General features: G+C 37.4%; 1 protein-coding gene across 9 annotated transcripts in view; it reads left to right on the plus strand.

Moving 5' to 3' along the window:
* RFX4 (regulatory factor X4) overlaps nt 1-19,090 on the plus strand; it is an 85,542-nt gene that overhangs the window by 53,586 nt on the left and 12,866 nt on the right. For all 9 annotated transcript variants that reach the window (XM_034402911.3, XM_034402916.3, XM_087873810.1 and 6 more), the window contains 8 exons: nt 885-1,098; nt 2,056-2,133; nt 6,211-6,374; nt 7,658-7,758; nt 10,395-10,453; nt 12,173-12,317; nt 15,063-15,157; nt 17,591-17,708. In XM_034402911.3, the coding sequence (XP_034258802.1) occupies nt 885-1,098; nt 2,056-2,133; nt 6,211-6,374; nt 7,658-7,758; nt 10,395-10,453; nt 12,173-12,317; nt 15,063-15,157; nt 17,591-17,708 (974 nt within the window). The remainder of the gene's footprint in view (nt 1-884; nt 1,099-2,055; nt 2,134-6,210; nt 6,375-7,657; nt 7,759-10,394; nt 10,454-12,172; nt 12,318-15,062; nt 15,158-17,590; nt 17,709-19,090) is intronic.

Here is a 19,090-nt window from a genome sequence, read left to right on the forward strand (position 1 = left end):
ATACCACAGCTTCTGTTATCTTTTCCCAATGCTTCTCGTAAGCTAATGAATCACCAGTCCTTAGGCACATAGGTGTTTATATCGGAGGCGACACTTTAAAAGAAAAGGAAGGTGGCAACGGGGGCGTGACAGAAACAAGGTGACATCACAGAGGGATCTTCAGCCCTTTGACTGATTTGAGGAGATTATGCAAAACATACTGAAAAAAAATACTTGAGGCTTAATAGACTTACTTTATTTTTTAAAAAATGTATTATGAAAGTCTGTTAGCGTACCAACAAGTATTGACAGCATGAATTTAGTGGCACAGCAAAAATATGTCTGAGAGACCACAAATTACCTCTAGGTTGTAATTTATCCAACCCTCCCAACACCAGATACTTAGTAATATGAATAGCTAAAAGCTCTGCCTGCAAACCACTAAAGGAAGTTGCAAACTTCTAAAGGAAACTGCCAGTCTACAGTTAGAGCATGCAGTAAAAATGGCAACTCTATGACTGTTTTTAAAAGAGGAATGTATAGAGAGTTGAAGAAAAAATATTAATTGCCCTATAACAAATTATAGTATATACTATTTATTACACCCAGAAGAAAAGAAGGTGTAGGATTATCCCTAGTTTGCTTCTACCAAATATCTGGCTTAGGACTGAGGCAAAAGCACCAGGCTCTGCCAATTTGTATCTTTCCTGGGTGCTCCTGTGGATGGAAAATGCAGCTTGTTAAGCAACTTGAATCCTCACGCTTATGTTCTGATGGTGAATTTGCACTCATGCATTAACTTGCAAATTGGCATGAAGTCTGTTTTGTTAGCAATTTTCCTTTTTAACCATACTTGAGTGAACAAGTTCTCTCTCTTTAAAAAAAGTGTGTATTCAACATTTCAGGTACCATTACTATGGCATTGCAGTGAAAGAAAGCTCCCAGTATTATGACGTGATGTATTCTAAGAAAGGAGCAGCCTGGGTCAATGAAACAGGAAAAAAAGAAGTAATCAAACAGACAGTGGCATATTCACCACGATCCAAACTTGGGACGTTGCTGCCAGAATTTCCAAATGTCAAAGATCTAAATCTGCCAGCCAGCTTGCCAGAAGAGAAGGTGACGCTAGTAAAATATTCATTGGCTTGCTTTGGTCTCTGCTTTTTCTCGGTTGAGGAAAGGCTAACTTAAGTATGAAAAAGTGCCTCTTCAAAAGATTGAGTTTAAGAAGACTGTGACTTGATTTATGAAGGACTTGATTGCTCACTGTACTTGAAACAAATAATTTCTCCCTGATTTATGGCATTTATCCAGTAATCTATATAGATGAAAGAGGCTGTACCTTCCGTATTGGTTCAAAGTAGACAATACGTCAAAGATCCATGATTGAATTTTCCAATATTTCTTTAGTAAAAAAAAAAAAAAACAGAAACCCACCAATTTAGCAAAAGTAGATTAGTGAAAAAAGGCAGAGGACCAATTCTTTTTCCTGGCATCATATCCCTAACTTAATTACAATCCCAAGCTGCAACTAGCTACTCTGAGGAAGGAATCACATGCAGTTAATATATGGTGGTGGTATTTGGGCAAATGGCTCAAGTACTGTGCTCCCAATCTTTCCTTAAATACTTTTAACTGAGAAATTTAAACCGAAATTTGATGGACAATTCGACAATTTCTCAAGGATAGGACTTGAGGAGGATTCAGGGGAATTCAGAATTTTGAACTTTCTAGTCCAGAATGTTTCTGCTGGAATATCATATATATGGTGATAAGCAAGCTTTCTGAAACATAACTCTCTGAGGCAAAGATGACACCCTTTTAGCAGCTTGATCTGGAAACCATGACACATGGTTATTAGGTTAGGCTCTATCTGGATTAAGGTTTATAGTTACAGTTCGTGAGACCTGAGCTTGGTACTAGTGTTTTTGCTGCCTCGAGGTTTTAACCTCCTTCTTCTCTGTCTTCACTGCTAGGAATTTGTTAGGAATTGGAGGTCATGATAGATTATACTAGAACTGTTATTATTTTAAACATGACATCATTAATAAGAATTGTTCTTTTTTTTCCTTCTAGGTATCTACTTTTATAATGATGTACAGAACACACTGTCAAAGGATACTTGATACTGTAATAAGAGCCAATTTTGATGAGGTTTGTAATGAAGTAAAACATTTTTCATAGGATAGTTTTCATTCAGTTATACTTATTGATGGTAATGAAAATGTTTACATTGACTGGCTATGTTGCTCTGAAGGTTCAAAGTGTTTTCCACTGAGAATTGGAACTGTTGGAGATAATAGAATGTGTTAGTTCTGTTGGATAAAAAGATTCTGAGAATAAAGGAAGCTAAGGAACAGGCTGCTTCAAGGCAAGGAAGCTGAAGAAATGGTGCAATCAGGCAATGTACTGAAAAATAAAGTAGGAAGAACAGCAGCACAAAAAAGAGGCTTATATAAAAGGATGGAGGAGATGAGCAATTGAGATCAGAAGTATTCATGAGATAGAAGACTGTAAAAAAAACCACCCTCTATGCTACTCAAAATTACATAGATAAGAACGGGGAGACACCTTAAGCACTCAAAGAGCCATTTGGACCCGTTTCCCACAGAAAAGAAAACACCGGGAGCCACAAAACCCTTTTGACATTAAAATGAAGATAACACCGCATGTATTGTTTTTTTACCTTTATGCTATGTATAAAAAAAACTATAATGTGTTGCATTTATGAAATCAATGAACTGCTACAGAGAAAACAAATATTTATTTCTGCATGCAACAAAAACATTTTGAACTCCGAAAAAAAAAGATGGGGCAAAAAGCTCAATAAATCACGTGCCAGCGGGTGTCACACATTGGTGGTTGTGATGCATATTTTGAGTGACAGGAGGCCGCAGCAGAGGGATGAAAGAGCCACATGCGGCTCCAGAGCCGCAGGTTGCAGACCCCTGCCCTAAGGAGATACATCTGGTGAGATCCAGAAGAAGGGCCTTCTCTGTGGTGATTCCCTCTCTCTGGAACATCATACCCCTGGAGATTAGACTTGCCCCTCACTCTAACACTCTTTCAGAAGGCATTGAAGACATGGTTCTGCCAGCAGGCCTGGGGAACCCAGAGCAGGATGGAGCAGTGGTGAAATCTAAAATTTGTTACTACCGGTTCTGTGGGCGTGGCTTGGTGGGGGGGTAATGTGACTGGGTGGGCATGGCCAATTTTTTTTTAACTTTTAAAACCATTTTTTCTACAACCTCTTCGCTGAAGAAAAATGCTTTCAAAAGGCTCTGACAATCTCAGCTGAGTTGCCTGATCGGCAGAGGCTTTTTTTCTTTTAAATGCCTCTGATGATCAGGCAACTCAGCTTGGATCGTCAGAGGCATTTAAAAGAAAAAAAGCCTCTGCCAATCAGGCAGCTCAGCTGGGATCATCAGAGGCTTTTAAAAGCATTTTCTCTATAACCTCTGAAGAGGTTGTAGAAAAAATGCTTTTAAAAGCCTTTGAGGATCCCAGCTGAGCCGTGCGATCATCAGAGGCTTTTTTTTTTTTACTTTTAAAAGCATTTTTTTGGCCAAAGAGGTTGTAGAAAAAATGCTTTTAAAAGTAAAAAAAAAAAAGCCTCTGATGATTGTGCGGCTCAGCTGGGTATGGGGGGGGCAGGAATTTTTGCTACCGGTTCTCCGAACCACCTGCCGCCATCGCTACCAGATCGGGTGATCCAGTCTGAACTGGGAGCATTTCACCCCTGGGATGGAGCCCATTAAATGGCTAATATGAATGTGTGTTATCCCTGGCGTGGGGGGGGGTTTGGGGGTGAGGCGTACTGTTTTATTATTTTTCTTTTTTATTATTTTTCTTTTTATTTCTTTTATATTGTGTTTTTATGACCTTGTAAGCCGCCTGGAGTCACCATATGCGAGTAGGTGGCAATACAAAATTTCTAAATAAATAAATAAAAATAGATAATATATATGGAAAATAGAATAAATAAGCTCTTCCCTGTAGTGAGGTTATCCAGACTCTAGTCTACCCTCAGTCATAGAAGCTTACTGAAAGACTTTGGGCCAGTTGTTCTTTCTCAGTTTATGCTCCCTCACAGAATTGGGAAAAATAGGAAGACATGCTTTGTACATTACCTTGAGCTCTTGAATTAAAGGGAGGATGGAAATGTATTAAGTACATATAGTATTTCATATCTATTATATACACATATCTATAGTTATATATAAAGTTGTACAGATATACTTATGATTCATAAGGCTGAGAATCTCTATGGCTCAGTTTTATATGCAATGATATTCGAAAGAAATCTTATAATTAGTTCTGCAATATTAGTTTGGTGAATAAGTCTTAAAATGGATGCCATTTTTTAAAACATCAAGATCAATTAAACTAGTACAGAATATTGATTTCCAAAGTTCCTGCTAACTTGCTCTATTAAACCTCAACTTAGAACATATTCTAAAGTTCTCTGCTTTTTGTTTCTCTTTAAATTCTTATTCATATGATTTTTTTTCATGTATTCAGTGCTGATAACCAATACCTTATATAATAGCACAAATCTCTTGTTCAGGGCAAGGTTATATTTGTTTGCTTGTTTATCTATCAAATTTATTTGCTGCTCATCTCACCACAAGGTAATGTTAATTTAGATTTAGGTCTTAAATATATTTGCAATCAATGAAGTTAGTAGCAGTATATATAGGATGTTTCCTACCCCTCAGTGTAATGCCTCTTACCTGATTTTGACTGCTTCCATATTGGATATGAAATCTCTTTTGTTATCCTGAAAGGGAACCAAGTTGCTGTCAACAGTTATGTACTTGGAAATTATGGAAATTTGTTAGAGCGCCTTATTAGTGTAATGCAGGGATGTCAAACTTAATTTCATTGAGGGCTGCATCAAGGTTATGTTTAACCTTGGGGGGCCAGAGTGGGCATGGCCAGTTCAACATCCTGCAGCCCTCTGCCAGTGAAAATGGAGCCCAGGAGGGCCGTCTGCGGCCCTCACAAGCTCCGTTTTCACTGACAGAGGCACTGCAGGCCAATCCTTCACTGTTTCCAGGGTGACCCTGCAGGCCAGATCTAATTACTACACAGGCCAGATGCAGCCCACAGGCCTTGTGTTTGACACCCCTGGTGTAATGGTATGTGGGAATGCCCTTGGGAGATGGGGGAAGAGCCACAGCCAGGAGAACAGGTGTACATAGTAGATATTTTACTGGAAGAGTACTCAAATCTTCTGCTCGAAATAAAATTCCCTATCCCACCAGGCTTGAAATTTTAAGTCTGGATAGCCTTGAACTGCACCGTCTACATTCTGACCTATGCTTAGTTCATAAGATTATTTACCAAAATGTTCTACCTGTAAATGAGTACTTTAATTTCAACCATAATAACACAAGGGCTATCAATAGATTCAAACTCAATGTAAATTGCTTAAATCTTGATTGTAGGAAATATGACTTCTGCAATAGAGTAGTAAATGTCTGGAACACTCTATCTGATCCTGTTGTTAGACTCTCTAATCCCCATACCTTTTACCTTAAACTGTCTACCGTGGACCTTTCATGTTTCTTAAGATGTCCCTAAGGGGGCGTGCATAAGCGCACCAGCGTGCCTACCATCCCTGTCCTACTGTCCCCATTTATATGTAAACATTCTATGTGTTTATGGCTATGTTTTGCCTATTTATATCCTTTTATTCGTGCAATTTTTTTTCATGTGTCCATGTTTATGTCTATACTGTTACTTGTTTCCTTGTACTTGTTGACAAATAAATAAATAAACATAAACATAAACATAAGAAGCAGCTAAGCCTGCAGATGGAAAGGGGCAAATATCTCACAAGGTACCCTCCCTAGTTTTTTGGGCTGTAAATACAAGGGGGGGATAAATGTAGGTTCAGACTTGCAAGATTCTGTTAATGTAACCTCCCAACAATGTATAAACAGTTCATCTGGGCATGCTTCTTATCTGGACTGTCTTGCAAGGCTGATGAGCAGACTCAAACCCAGTGGTACATGGACATGAAAGAAAGAAGGCAGAATCTGCTTTTTATTTGCAACTCCTTTTTTTTCTTTTTCATCAGCAAGCTGCCATGGGTGGAACATATCATTTGATGATGTTTTGCAAAAAGAAAATCAGAAATGTCTTTCTGCCTCTCTAGAAAGTAGACAAATAATAATAACAGAATTACACATTCCATTTATTTCTTCTGTCTGGCTGCATGTCTAGGTTCAAAGTTTTCTTCTGCACTTTTGGCAAGGGATGCCACCTCACATGCTTCCTGTACTGGGTTCTTCCACTGTAGTAAATATAGTTGGAGTTTGTGATTCAATACTGTATAAAGCTATTTCTGGAGTTTTGATGCCAACAGTTTTGCAAGCATTACCTGATAGGTGAGTATATTTTATAGAGTGATATTTGTGTGAAGGTACTGGGGTGAGTTCGCTTGCAATATATGCCCTTTATACAGTTTAAATGAAGAATCTTTCTCACATAAGACCAAGTGAATATTTATGAATAATATAACTATATGGGTTTGACAGAATGCTACATTGAGTTCAAACGTCAAGGAAGGAATGGTGGAATTTCTCCATTTAGGAATGAAGGACAAATACGTGGGCAATGTATTTAAAAGATTCTATACTTGCATGCTTCAGTTTTGAATTCTCAGAATTTTACCATTCTGGCGGTCTCTTTAATACAAGTGCTGTCAATGACATCTTTGATTTATCAGGTTTTCTCCCTTGAAATTCCATCTTAAATAATGCTTTTTTATGAGTGTTACAGATTTTCACTCCTACATTGTTTTCTACGTCAGCCTTCCCTAAATTAGTAGTTATTGATGAGTTCAACTTCTACTTCATATTTTGCAACCAGAGTATCTTAAGGGCTAGAATCTTCTTGTACATACTTTCTTGAACCCTGAGACCTCTGGATGGTCTTGTGTCCTGAGAACAGTTTTTGTATATGGTGCCCCTCTTCACTATTCTGAAATTCTCTTAGCAGTACAGTATGTTTGTGTGCCTGTTTTAGTACCATTTGGGAGGCTGACAAAATACAATATATTTTTGTCCTCAGTTCTTAACCATGAAATTTCCTACATAGCAATGGAATCATTTAATTCAATCTGTTTCAGTTATTTCTCCTAACTAAAGTAGATAACTGTAGTTATTTTAGTAGTAGTAGAAGTAGTAGTAGTAGTAGTAGCAGCAATAACATTTATTTTTCTAAGTTTTAAACATTAAACACCACTGAAAATTAATGTTATGCAGCAATTATAGATCATAATTTTGAAAATTGTCATAGTTTTGAATAATGGAATGTAACTTTTTTTTTTTAAGTTCTGGGGTGGAGGGGACAGCAGATCCAAGAATTTATAGTTATTCATTTCAGAATTCTATAGATTACTTTTTCTGTATACTTTGGTGCACTTTTCAGATTCCTTATTATTAGGTAGCTATAAAATAATATATATTCTCAGTGCAATCCCATGAGAATAACTGGAAATTAGGTCTCACAAAGTTGAGGAACTAATGCTAGATACATCAGGATAGGAAGATTTACCAATTTTGAACTATAGGATTAAGAATTGGGGAGTTGCATAGCAAATATTTTCCTTTCTTCTGCAAAGAAAGATTCGCAATGTATGTTCCTGAAATAATACTTTTCTTTTCAGCTTAACACAGGTAATCCGCAAGTTTGCCAAACAACTGGATGAATGGCTAAAGGTAGCTCTTCATGACTTGCCTGAAAACCTACGAAATATCAAGTTTGAATGTACGTGTTACATACTTTCTTAATACAAGCAGAAAAATTGTTTGTGATGCTGTAACATTGAAGTTAAAGATATTAATCAAAAGGTAGTATGACTCCTGGCACCAGTAGAACTTTTTTTAAAATGCGAAGGATTTTTTTTTAAATGAAGGAAACAGATCAGGTAAAGAATTCAGTTCCCACTACATACGTGGTATGGCAGTATTCTTAATCAAATCAGTCCACTCTATGTTCTATGAGTAATTTTTTAAAAAACCTGAAAAGGCAGTTATAGAACACATATTCTGTTAACCACACTTATTCACCTACCTCAAGAACATGTGAAAGTTAAGGCAGGACCTACCAGTAGATTTAAGGGTGGCCCAATCCTATTTTTTTAATCTACAAAATTAAATTTATTCTTCCAATAAATGAAGAAAGCGTGGAATAACTATTAGATTTTATGTAAAAAAGCTATTCAGATTTTGAAAACAAATACTTAGAATAAACTTGAAGGCATTCTTTAATTTTATGTAAGGAGTAGGCAACACCGTATCTTTTGATGTCAAAATAATATATATTAAACAAAACAAAAAAAGCATTGGCACTCCTCCCAAATGTAAAAATGCCACAAATCTCACATGATCTTAGGCATGATATTGCTGAAAATGTTTAGGACTTTTAGGAGATACTTTGATAACTTTTTAAAAGTCTCAGTATGCAAAATTATATGCATCCCTGAAAAGATGGTTAACACTTGATCTGTGTCTTATGACTCTGACATGGTTTAAAAGAACAATAAGCATTGCATCTCTAATTTATCAATCTCTAAACATCTCTTAATTAATTTTGTCAATTCTTTCAGTAATATGAGTGTATATCATCACATAGTGATGAAGTCAGTTTAGTTACAATTAATAAGTCTCCTGTCTTTGTGGACCAAATTAAAAATTCTCTCATGAGAATTTCATGAGATGTCCTGCAAACGCAAGCAATCAAGCACCTCTTCTAACTACAGTCCGAGTCCTTTGCCTCTGGTGCCAAAGTTTACAAAATGGAGACGATCAAATTATTCCACCTCCACACTCTTCTTTGTAGATGTCTGCCTTACACATTATATCTTAAGAAAGCCTGCTTTATTTCATCAATCCTGCTCCTTTTATACTTGCTAACTTCCACATCACAAGTTTTTTTTTTAAGACAGAGAATGTGAGCGAAGTTGAAAAAGTTAAAAGCACCTTTGTTGAGGAGACTCAGAAAATGACCCATTCAACAACATGATTTTGTAATTTAATAATTTATTCAAATAGCCCAAGGTTCCTTTCCTCAAAATGAATTTGTTTTAGTATATGTTTTGGAATTCCAGTTGCAAAGCAGAGTTGCAACTGGAGAGATCAGTGTGGATTCTCTTCACTTTAGTGAAGTCTTATAGTATGGGAGCTATTTGAACATCTCTGGAATCTGGATGCTAGCACTGTATATACAAGCAATGCAATACATTTCAGCATACTATTTATTTATCTGTGGTAAAAAGACTAGTACTATATCTACAATATTAGGATTTACCCAAGAAAATATGGATATAAAGTGTCATACCATTGACCAATAGATAAAAAGATAGATAGATAGATAGATAGATAGATAGATAGATAGATAGATAGATAGATAGATAACATGGATTTTATTCTGTCATGGCCTTGCCAATATGTTTACATAATAGCAATAGCAATAGCGCTTAGACTTATATACCGCTTTACAGTGCTTTACAGCCCTCTCTAAGTGGTTTACAGAGTCAGCATATTGCCCCCAACAATCTGGGTCCTCATTTTACCCACCTCGGAAGGATGGAAGGCTGAGTCAACCTTGAGCCTGGTGAGATTTGAACTGCCAAATTGCAGACAGCCAGCAGTCAGTAGAAGTAGCCTGCAGTACTGCACTCTAAATCACTGCGCCACCGTGGCTCATAACTTACATTAAATCCTCATTTGTGTACTGCAGTCCCTAATCATAAACCAGAGAATCTTGGTTCACTTGGTATCAGTAGCACAGTCCTAACAACAAGAGGATGAGTTTCTATGGTGGATGATCTACTTCTTCAATTTTTGTTGGAATGGAAAGTGGAATTACTAATCCAGCTTCATCCAGATGGGGTCTGTAGATCTAGGATAGAATTCTTTCAGAAATGAGGAGGCTTTGGATATTATAATCTAAGGTTACCTTTGACACTTCTAGGGAATAGACCTATTGGAGATCTTCTGGTCATGGGAACCAGCATATCAACAACATGGAACTTTCTGCAGAAGCACAGAACTAAGAATCATTTTAGTTTAATTTGATCATCAATAGATAACTTTCAATGGGATTTAAGGTCATTGATTTTATGGGATAATGATTTCTATCCCAAACATTATTTTTTTTAAAATGCCTAAAATATGCATATTCACATAACAAACATATCTAATAATATAAATATTGTTGAAAGAAAAAGTTCTTACAAAACAAAATCAGTTAAATATATCCTATATTTATAATATAATATAAATATAATATAATATATCAGTTAAATATATTAGCAGAATTGAATGACGATATGGTATGTATTGTTTCGTGCCAAAGTAATTATTCTAGCTAACTACATAAATGATCTCCCTCATTGTCAGTATCCAGAAGATTTTCTCAGATTCTTCGGAGGCAGACATCATTAAACCATCTATGTCAGGTATTTTATCTTTTTTTAAAATCACAAGTTTATTTTGTTCCTCAGCAAGCACACATATGTTAGTTCTCAGGTAAATTCTTTGCATGCATTTGAGAAATCAAAACATTTAAATGGGATTTGTTCACTGATTTGAAAAAGCATTCAGAGTTAAATGAAACAGAAAAGCCATACCTGCTTGCTGACTTAAATTATTTTCCATATTCTGGGAAGAATTGCCTATCCATGATGACTAATCTGTGTGTGCAATTTCTAGAACCCCAGAGAGCAGGCCTCAAATAATAGCTGCTAGGAAGCAAATATAAAAGAGGACTTATACCCTTATATCCATTCACTGAATCCTAAAAATTATCTGACTGGCCTCTGGGAGATCCAGAATGCTGAACTAAATAGAATTTTGATTCCGTTTGCAATATTGCTTCTGATATTTTCCCATTTTATAGACCTCTTTCCTTGCGGTTATCTAAGTAGAGAGTTATAGCAAATTGTAAAGGAAACATGTTGAAAATAATATTTGCATTATCTTGCTGTCCCGGTTTCCCCCCATTTCATCAATCGTTTATCTTCCCTTTATGACCAAATAGAGATGTAAGCAGTTTATAAGCACTTAAGTAAAATTGTCTTTCTCCAATATTTTGAATAGCCTCTAATTTACTACTACATTGAAATCTTTAGTAGCAGTAGCAAAAGCAATGTGGATAGTTGCAGTGAAGTTCCGCTCAGCCTTCCTTCGAAATGGGCCAACTCGCTGCAGCCAACTCGCCACGGCCAACTCACGATTGCTAACTCGCCTTAGGACAGCTCGCCATGGAACAATTGAACAATTCAATTTAATTATTTAAAATAAATTTTAAAAAATTAATTTTTGTCATTCACATTTAATTTTGTCCCTCCCTTTGCATCCTTTCTTTAATGATTCTATTCCACCATTTCTTTGATATTAGTGTAAGTCTTGTCCTGCGGTGAGTTGGCCACACAAGTTGGCCGGGGCGAGTTGGCCGTGGCAAGTTGGCCATGGTGAATTGTCATAGATCCACCTCCTTACTAAGTTAAAATACCAAATAGCATTTGCATGGATTGAATGGAAACACGGGCAGTTCTATTGAGTAAGTCCATTGTCATGCATGAAGGTCCTATCTCAGACTTAAGCTATAAACACTCTCTAATGTTCCACTCCCACCTCCCTTTCTATGTACACGTGACCAGTTACTGGTCAAAATGTTGAAAAAAGTTCATTCAGTTTTATTAGTATTTGACCTGCTTTGAGATAGTGCCTAGTTCCAATATTGAAAATATTATTCGGGCGCTGTACTTACTATAGATTTGTGAGGATTTCAGATACTGTTTCAATTATTTTGAAATTGTGAATGAATGTACTATTTAAATCATTGTGATCATTTCAAAAATGAAGGTCAAGATACAAATAATCTGAATTTAAGGGACATAATGAAGAAACTGGTTATTCTCCAAATGACGAAAGTGCCTTTTTCCCCAAATGAAAAGAAGTAGAAGTATAGTATTACCTTAAATTTAGAACTGAGGTCTCTAATTTGTATTAGGAAAAGTTATATTCAAATTACTTACTGCCCTCCATGACTTTTCCGGAGCCCAAGGAGAAAATCACCTTAGCAGAACCCTACCACAAAACCATATAAAGGGATAATGTGATATTATCTAAGGTAATAAACTCTAAGCTAACGAGTTGTTTAAATTGGATTATAGGCATCAAGAACTGTGATCCACAGTGCAGACATTACATTCCAAATGCTGGAAGATTGGAGGAATGTGGATCTTAATAGTATCACTAAACAAACACTGTACACCATGGAAGATTCGCAGGAGGAGCACAGGAAACTTATAATACAATGTAAGACTATAGGACTTTCAAGTAAGGGAAATTCGTTCCAAATGTTAACAAAACAGAATGTACCAGCATTGTTGTTTCCAAAATCAGCTCAGCTGATAAAAGATTCTGACCCGCCCCCCACACACACACATACACACCTCCTCTGAATCAGTGGTGGGTTGCCCCCGGTTCGGTCCGGTTCTATAGAACTGGTAGTAAAACTGGCGGGAGGCTCTGCCCACCCGCCACGACGTCATCATGAATGATCTGCGCATGTGCAGGAGCATGTGTGCATGCGTGTGTGAAGCAAGCGCGGGCGCACGCTCCTGTTGTGAACTGGTAGTAAAGGTAAGTAGAACCCACCCCTGCTCTGAATGTGATGATAGCGCAGATGACATGGGAGAAATATTGGTTGCATAACCTTTTCTCTGCTTTCTGTTAAATTTCTCTGCAGCAACTTATTTACCACAATGCAAAGTAGAGAAGGGGAGAACACTTCCATACAAGGGTTTTATTATGCAATTTGGGTATATTTACTAAAAGCAAATCCTATAATATTTAATTGTTAATGATAACCATGCATAAAGTTGCTATCTGAATTCCTTGTGTCATTTCTGCCTCTTTAGATGCAGTTGTAAAACTTAATGGTACCTAGCTTCATATTTCCTTAATACCACAGGAAAGTGGCTCACATGAACTTTAGCATTTCTTACTTATAACATCCCAAAACCTGTTTCCTCCAATTACCACTTTACAATTCCTTTTAAGCAAACATTTTTTATGACTATACTCTAGCTGCACTTTAAGAAATGATTTCATTTTTCAAACATTCTTCCACGAAACAGTATATTTGAATGTATGCCCAATTAAAAGCTGTGCAGATTAGGTACTTTCCAAGTACGCAGAGACTTGAACTGGAGGTTCCTTATATTGATAATAATCTCTACGAAGAAGCCTGCACTTAATAGCAAGGCTGGGCATTTTCCTGAATGGTTCAGGATGCTTCTGTTTCAAGGAAGGACGCTTCCTGGATACCATTTCAGCTTAGTTTTCAGAGTGAAGAAACATGTAATGAATTTTTAACTAGTAAGGATTTAGTATAGGACTGTGGTTGCGACAAGTGAATATTTCACTGATATGCAATACAGTAAAGAATTATTTTTAGAAACCTTACAAGATTTTTTTAAAATAAGAACATCAGAAGGATGGAAGGCTGAGTCAACTTGAGCCTGTCAGGATTGAACTCCTGGCAGTGGGCAGAGTTAGCCTGCAATACTGCATTCTAACCACTGTGCCACCACGGCTCTTTCAAATACATCTCATAATCTCACTCAATCCCAGTGCATAGGGGAGAAGTCATATCTTAAGTGGTTTTTGGAAGGTTAAAAGCAGGGGTCGGTTCCACTTACCTTTACTACTGGTTTGCAGTGGGAGCGCGCACACGCATGCTTCTGCACATGATGACATCGTGGCGGGTGGGTGGAGCCTCCCACCAGTTCTACAGAACTGGATCGAACCAGGAGCAACCCACCACTGGTTAAAAGGGTGGGGGTCTGGCAAGCCTCAGAAGGAAGGGTCTTCCAAACAGCAGGGACTGCTATGGAGGAGGCACAATTCCTAGGTCCTATAGGATAGTAACATTTAAGTGAGGGGACTAGAAATGTACCCACTTATCCAATCTGGTAAAACAGGTTAGGTGTCCTTAGGAAGAGGTAGTCCTGCATATAACCTGGTCAATGAATGACCAATGTCTATAATATTTCAGTAGCAAGTACAAGTAGCAGGAAGCAACTGTGGAAGGGAGATCTCACCATGATGTTCTAATTATGAACTTTCAGCCTGTATCTCATTGGCCATTACAGTCTACATAGAATTACAGTCCATATAAACCTTTGACCTCATCCAACCAGATTCTTATGTTCCGTGATTTTTAATGTGTTTGCAAGGCTGTGTGCTAGTTACGAAACACACCAGTCATGTTTATCTAGAAGTCAGTCAGCTTTCGTCCAGCCTTCACTAGAATTTTATTCATGCATAATTCAAAATATCTGCATTTGTTTATGGAAAGAATGTTTGAGGTTGCAACTTAATAATACCATGTTTTGAAAAGGATGCCATTTACGTGGATCATAAGATAATTTGGACAGTTGCAAGAAAATAAAACATTTATATTTAGTGCTTATTTTCCTTATGTGTCCTTGAAGACAACCCTGTGCCCAAATAATATCTAAATATCTCATACCATTCTTGAAATCACAGAAAAATGTGTTTTAGGTATTGCAAATAATGGTTGCTGCATTTCTATAGAATGTTTCCTGATGGGAAGGTGTTGCCTGTCCTGGATTTAAATAGCCTCTTGATGCATTTCTAAATGAATTTCATGCATGACCTTTTCTGTCTGAAGGGTCAGAGTCTTGATTTAATTGTGGAAGAATGATTCTCAGAATGGAGTCTGACTTTTCCTTACAAATAAACAATACTGGGAAATGTAGGAAAAAATCATACAAAACTACTGATTATAGGGAACGTGACTAAGAAGGACTTTATATAACCAGAGGTGATTATAAGCTGGGCAACTGTATAAATATTTTAAATAAATAAATAGGAATAGTCATGAGAAACGATTTAACTTTTTCTCTTCTTAAATATAGCATTAATTTGTTTAATTTAGCTAAGCAATTTATATTCATTCTTCATTTGCTTTCATTTGTCATCTAAGAGACAACACAATTAATGATTTGGATTCCTTGGGTTTTATTTTACCAGTATATCAGGAATTCGATCACCTTTTGGAAGAACAGTCACCCATTGAATCATACATTGAATGGCTGGATTCCATGGTGGATAGATGTGTTGTGAAGGTCAGTAAAACACACAAAGGATGAAAGAAGCTAATCACACGGTGCATAAGACCTCATAAAACCTCCACATGTGGAGCTCTAGATCCAGTACTGGTTAATTTTTATCTAAGAACTGGAGCTGAAGGCAACTTCTTGAAGCAATTTCCAAACTTGAGGATTTTTTCTCCCTTCAGCTCAGGAGACAATAGGTTGGTGATGTCAACCATCTATTGGCCAAAGTAGTGGTGCAGGTGTATAGGAAGCTTAACATATTGAGTCAGATCACTGGTCCAATCGCCTCATTGCTGTCTATTTTGACAATCAGCAGCTCCTTGGTCTTTCAAACAGAGATCTTTCTCAGTTTGAGAAATGATGGAGCATGCAAATTATGGTTTCTACCAATAAACTACAGCTGTCTCCGGCCAGAACTGGAAAGGAACAATAGCTCAGAGTCATTTGGTAGCAGGAACAGGAGTGAGGAGTTTGTAGTAAACTCTTTTTTATTTGAAATATCAATATTGGCATGTGTTATGTTTCTTTCTGAAGCTCTACATGACTTGGACTGTTTTCATATCTATATATCTTTGATATGAGAACTGTAACTATTCTGTAACAATGAAACAAGTTTATAGTTTTCTTTCCTTACCTTGCCCCATGCTCTTAACATATTAATTTTTTTGATAATAAGAACTTTATCAGAAAATAACATTTTTAAAAAAACATTATGGGTTGAAAACAACGGCACACCTATTATCTATTCAACCAATTTCAGCAACTTCTTAGCAAAGAAGTTGAGCAATATAACCAATATATATTTTTATAAGCAAATGGTTTGTTTGCTTTCAGTGCTTGATGGTTTGGGTTTCAAGACTTGCTCTACCAGATCTACTTGATTTAAGTTGTAAGTGATTACTTGCTTGAGACTATAATGGGAACAGAGAAAGAGCATATTGAGTCAGCAATGATTTGGAAGCTTTAAGGTGACCTACCTTGACTAGATATACTTATTTACCTGGAGCTTATCTGGGTTCATGGGTTTTGCCTGAATTATCTGATACCACTCGGGATTGCTGGAATACTGCTTTCACTGTACAAATTTACCAGGGCAATCCCAAAATAGGAAAAAAAATGGGAAAAAACTCAGCTGATTTGAACAATAATAAAATTGAAATATGACAATAAAATAGGAACCCGGTGGTTTAGTGGCTAAGACATATTATTGTCGTATTGTCAATTGAAAGGTCAGCAGTTCAGTGGTTCGAATCCCTAGTACCGCGTAATGGGGTGAGCTCCCGTTACTTGTCCCAGCTTCTGCCAACCTAGTAGTTCAAAAGCACGTAAAAATGCAAATAGAAAAATAGGGACCACCTTTGGTGGGAAGGTAACAGTGTTCTGTGCGCCTTTGGGGTTTAGTCATGCTGGCCACATGACCACAGAGATGTCTTTGGACAGCACTGCCTCTTTGGCTTTGAAACTGAGATGAGCATCGCCCCCTAGAGTCGGGAACGACTAGCACATATGTGCAAGGAGAACCTTTACCTTTACCTTGATTCTTTTCATTGCATTTGCAAACTTATAAATAATGTTAAATGGGAAGTATTCACTTTCTGAAGATGCTATTCTGAAGAGACTGTCTGGAGGCTCTAGTACAGAAGTTTTCAGAAATATTTGTATTCCATAAGATTAGGTCACTTTCAATCACCTCTATGACACCTCTTCCTTTTTCCTTAGTTTCACAAAACATTACCGTATTTCCTTCTCTCTTTTCAAGTCTTAATTCACTTTCTTTCCCATTTACTTCTTTCACGCTCTTCCATATGCTATCATCATCATCATCTTCAGATTGGACTGAATATATTGACCTCTGTTGCTTATCATGTTTTATCAACTAAGACTTTCATATGACAAAGAAGATATAGATTAGATTACCAGCCAAATGCAACATTCCCTACTAATATCAAGGCTAGTACCAATCAGATTTGACACATTTTGGCCAACAATTGCAATTTTAGCTAAATAGACTCATGCTATTCTCTGTTAACAAAGATCTCTAATCTTTGAGTCTAGAGACAACATTGCAAGCCAACATACCAATGGTGGGTTCAGATATTGTTACCACCAGTTCGCCCCGCGTGCACACCTTTTGTGCATGTGGCCGGCCTTCCACGCATGTGCTTTGCTCATGCACTCACCTTCAGCACATGCGCCTGGCCTCAAAAACGTGGCTAAATAAGACAGCATAGCACCGGGGCAGGGGGGCGGGGGGGCTGGCCCACCTGCAATCTCCGCTACCGGTTCGGGGGAACCGGTCCAAACTGGCTGAATACTACCTCTGCAACATACTACAGCCTGCATCTCTCCAACAAGAATGCAGCATATGCAAAATATTGACATACACTTCGGATGATACCTTTGTAAGCACATTTTGGATCACTTGTTTCTTTTTATTGACAGGTAGCTGCAAAAAGACCAGGTTACCTGAAGAAAGTGGCCCCGCAGTTCCTCTTGATGTGGTCCTGTTTTGGCACAAGAGTAATTCGGGATATGACTTTGCATAGTGCCCCTAGCTTCGGTACTATTTTTTTTCCCCCCTGAGATTTCAAGAAGAGTAATTTTGCACCATAGTAAAAAAAAAAAAAAAAAAAAAAAGTGAAGACATTTCATATCTTTCCATGTGTACAAGGTCAGGGAGTGGCTGTTTTCAAGGAGCAAATGAGCTCTGGTAGAGTTGAAGGCAGTAATAATGGTGGTGATAGTTTTGGAGAAGGAAAACATTCTGGTTTTTTTCCCCACAACCCTAATCCTTTATCAAAATCATCACTTTCTATCACAAGAGAAGTTTTCTTCTCAAAAACTCAAAAACTGTTAGCATCATTATTGGCATATTATAAAAAGATAATAGTTGAAATTAATAATGAGAGGAGTTTGATGATCGAATTTCTTATCCAGATGTTTTGACCTAGGCTTCCCCAAACCGTGAAGCAGACTCCTTGTCCCGACAAAAAACCCTATTTATTAAGTTACTGTGAATTCTTCTCATTCACATCCAGCGAAGTCTTTCAAGGGTGAATTTACAGTCATAGACCTTATCTGGCTTGGCCAGGTCAATATGCCAAGTCAATATCTTCAAAACTTGGCAAGAAGTCATGGCGAGTCACAAACCAATTAAGCAAACTAATTGTCTCCTGCAAACTCCACTCCCCTTTCGCTCCTCTTTTATTCCCTCTGGAAGGGGCTGTTCATTGTCCACCTGTGCCTTGTTCTTTAGCTTATTCCCTTCGTCTGGCAACTCTGTGCATGCGCACACTGGGAACAGGCTCCAGCTGTTCATCTGCCTCACTGATGTCTGACTCCGAAGGCAGCTGATAACTGGCATACGGCCCTGGCCCCCTCTCTGCCTTCGATGCAGAGCCCTCATCAGAGCCTTCCCAGACTCCAGGAATGGCCCATGTTCCTCCCCAACCACCTCACTGTCCGAATCTGCTGTAAGCTCTGCTGGCCGCTGGTGGGCCACAACATCAGAGAATCTCCCCTTCACTGGGTATTTTTAGTTAGAGGCTAGACAGCCATCTGTCAAGGATCCTTTAATTCCATAGGACCAGATATGAAGTCATCAATTTTTGATGTCGGCATGGAGAGAAGAAGAAAACAGTATCAGAATAATACACTTTTTCACATTGTAAAAAAAATGTAGGCAACAGAGAAGTTCAAGTAGCCCCAATTAATGTAAAATAAGCAAATTGAATATTATTAATTAATAAACATGTATAAGATCACAGTGTAAACAATAATTTAATGTCCTTTCATATTATCTTAACACAGGTTGATATGGCTATTTTTGCATCTTAACATTGAATTTCTCCCTACATATTATATAGTTATTTAGATAAGTTAGTTATATAGTTATAGTTATAACTATAGTTATATAGATAAGAGAGATAACTATTAATGTGT

The sequence above is a fragment of the Pantherophis guttatus genome, chromosome 7, assembly GCF_059756535.1.
Source record: "Pantherophis guttatus breed Tessera chromosome 7, ASM5975653v1, whole genome shotgun sequence".
NCBI classification, from domain to species: domain Eukaryota; kingdom Metazoa; phylum Chordata; class Lepidosauria; order Squamata; family Colubridae; genus Pantherophis; species Pantherophis guttatus.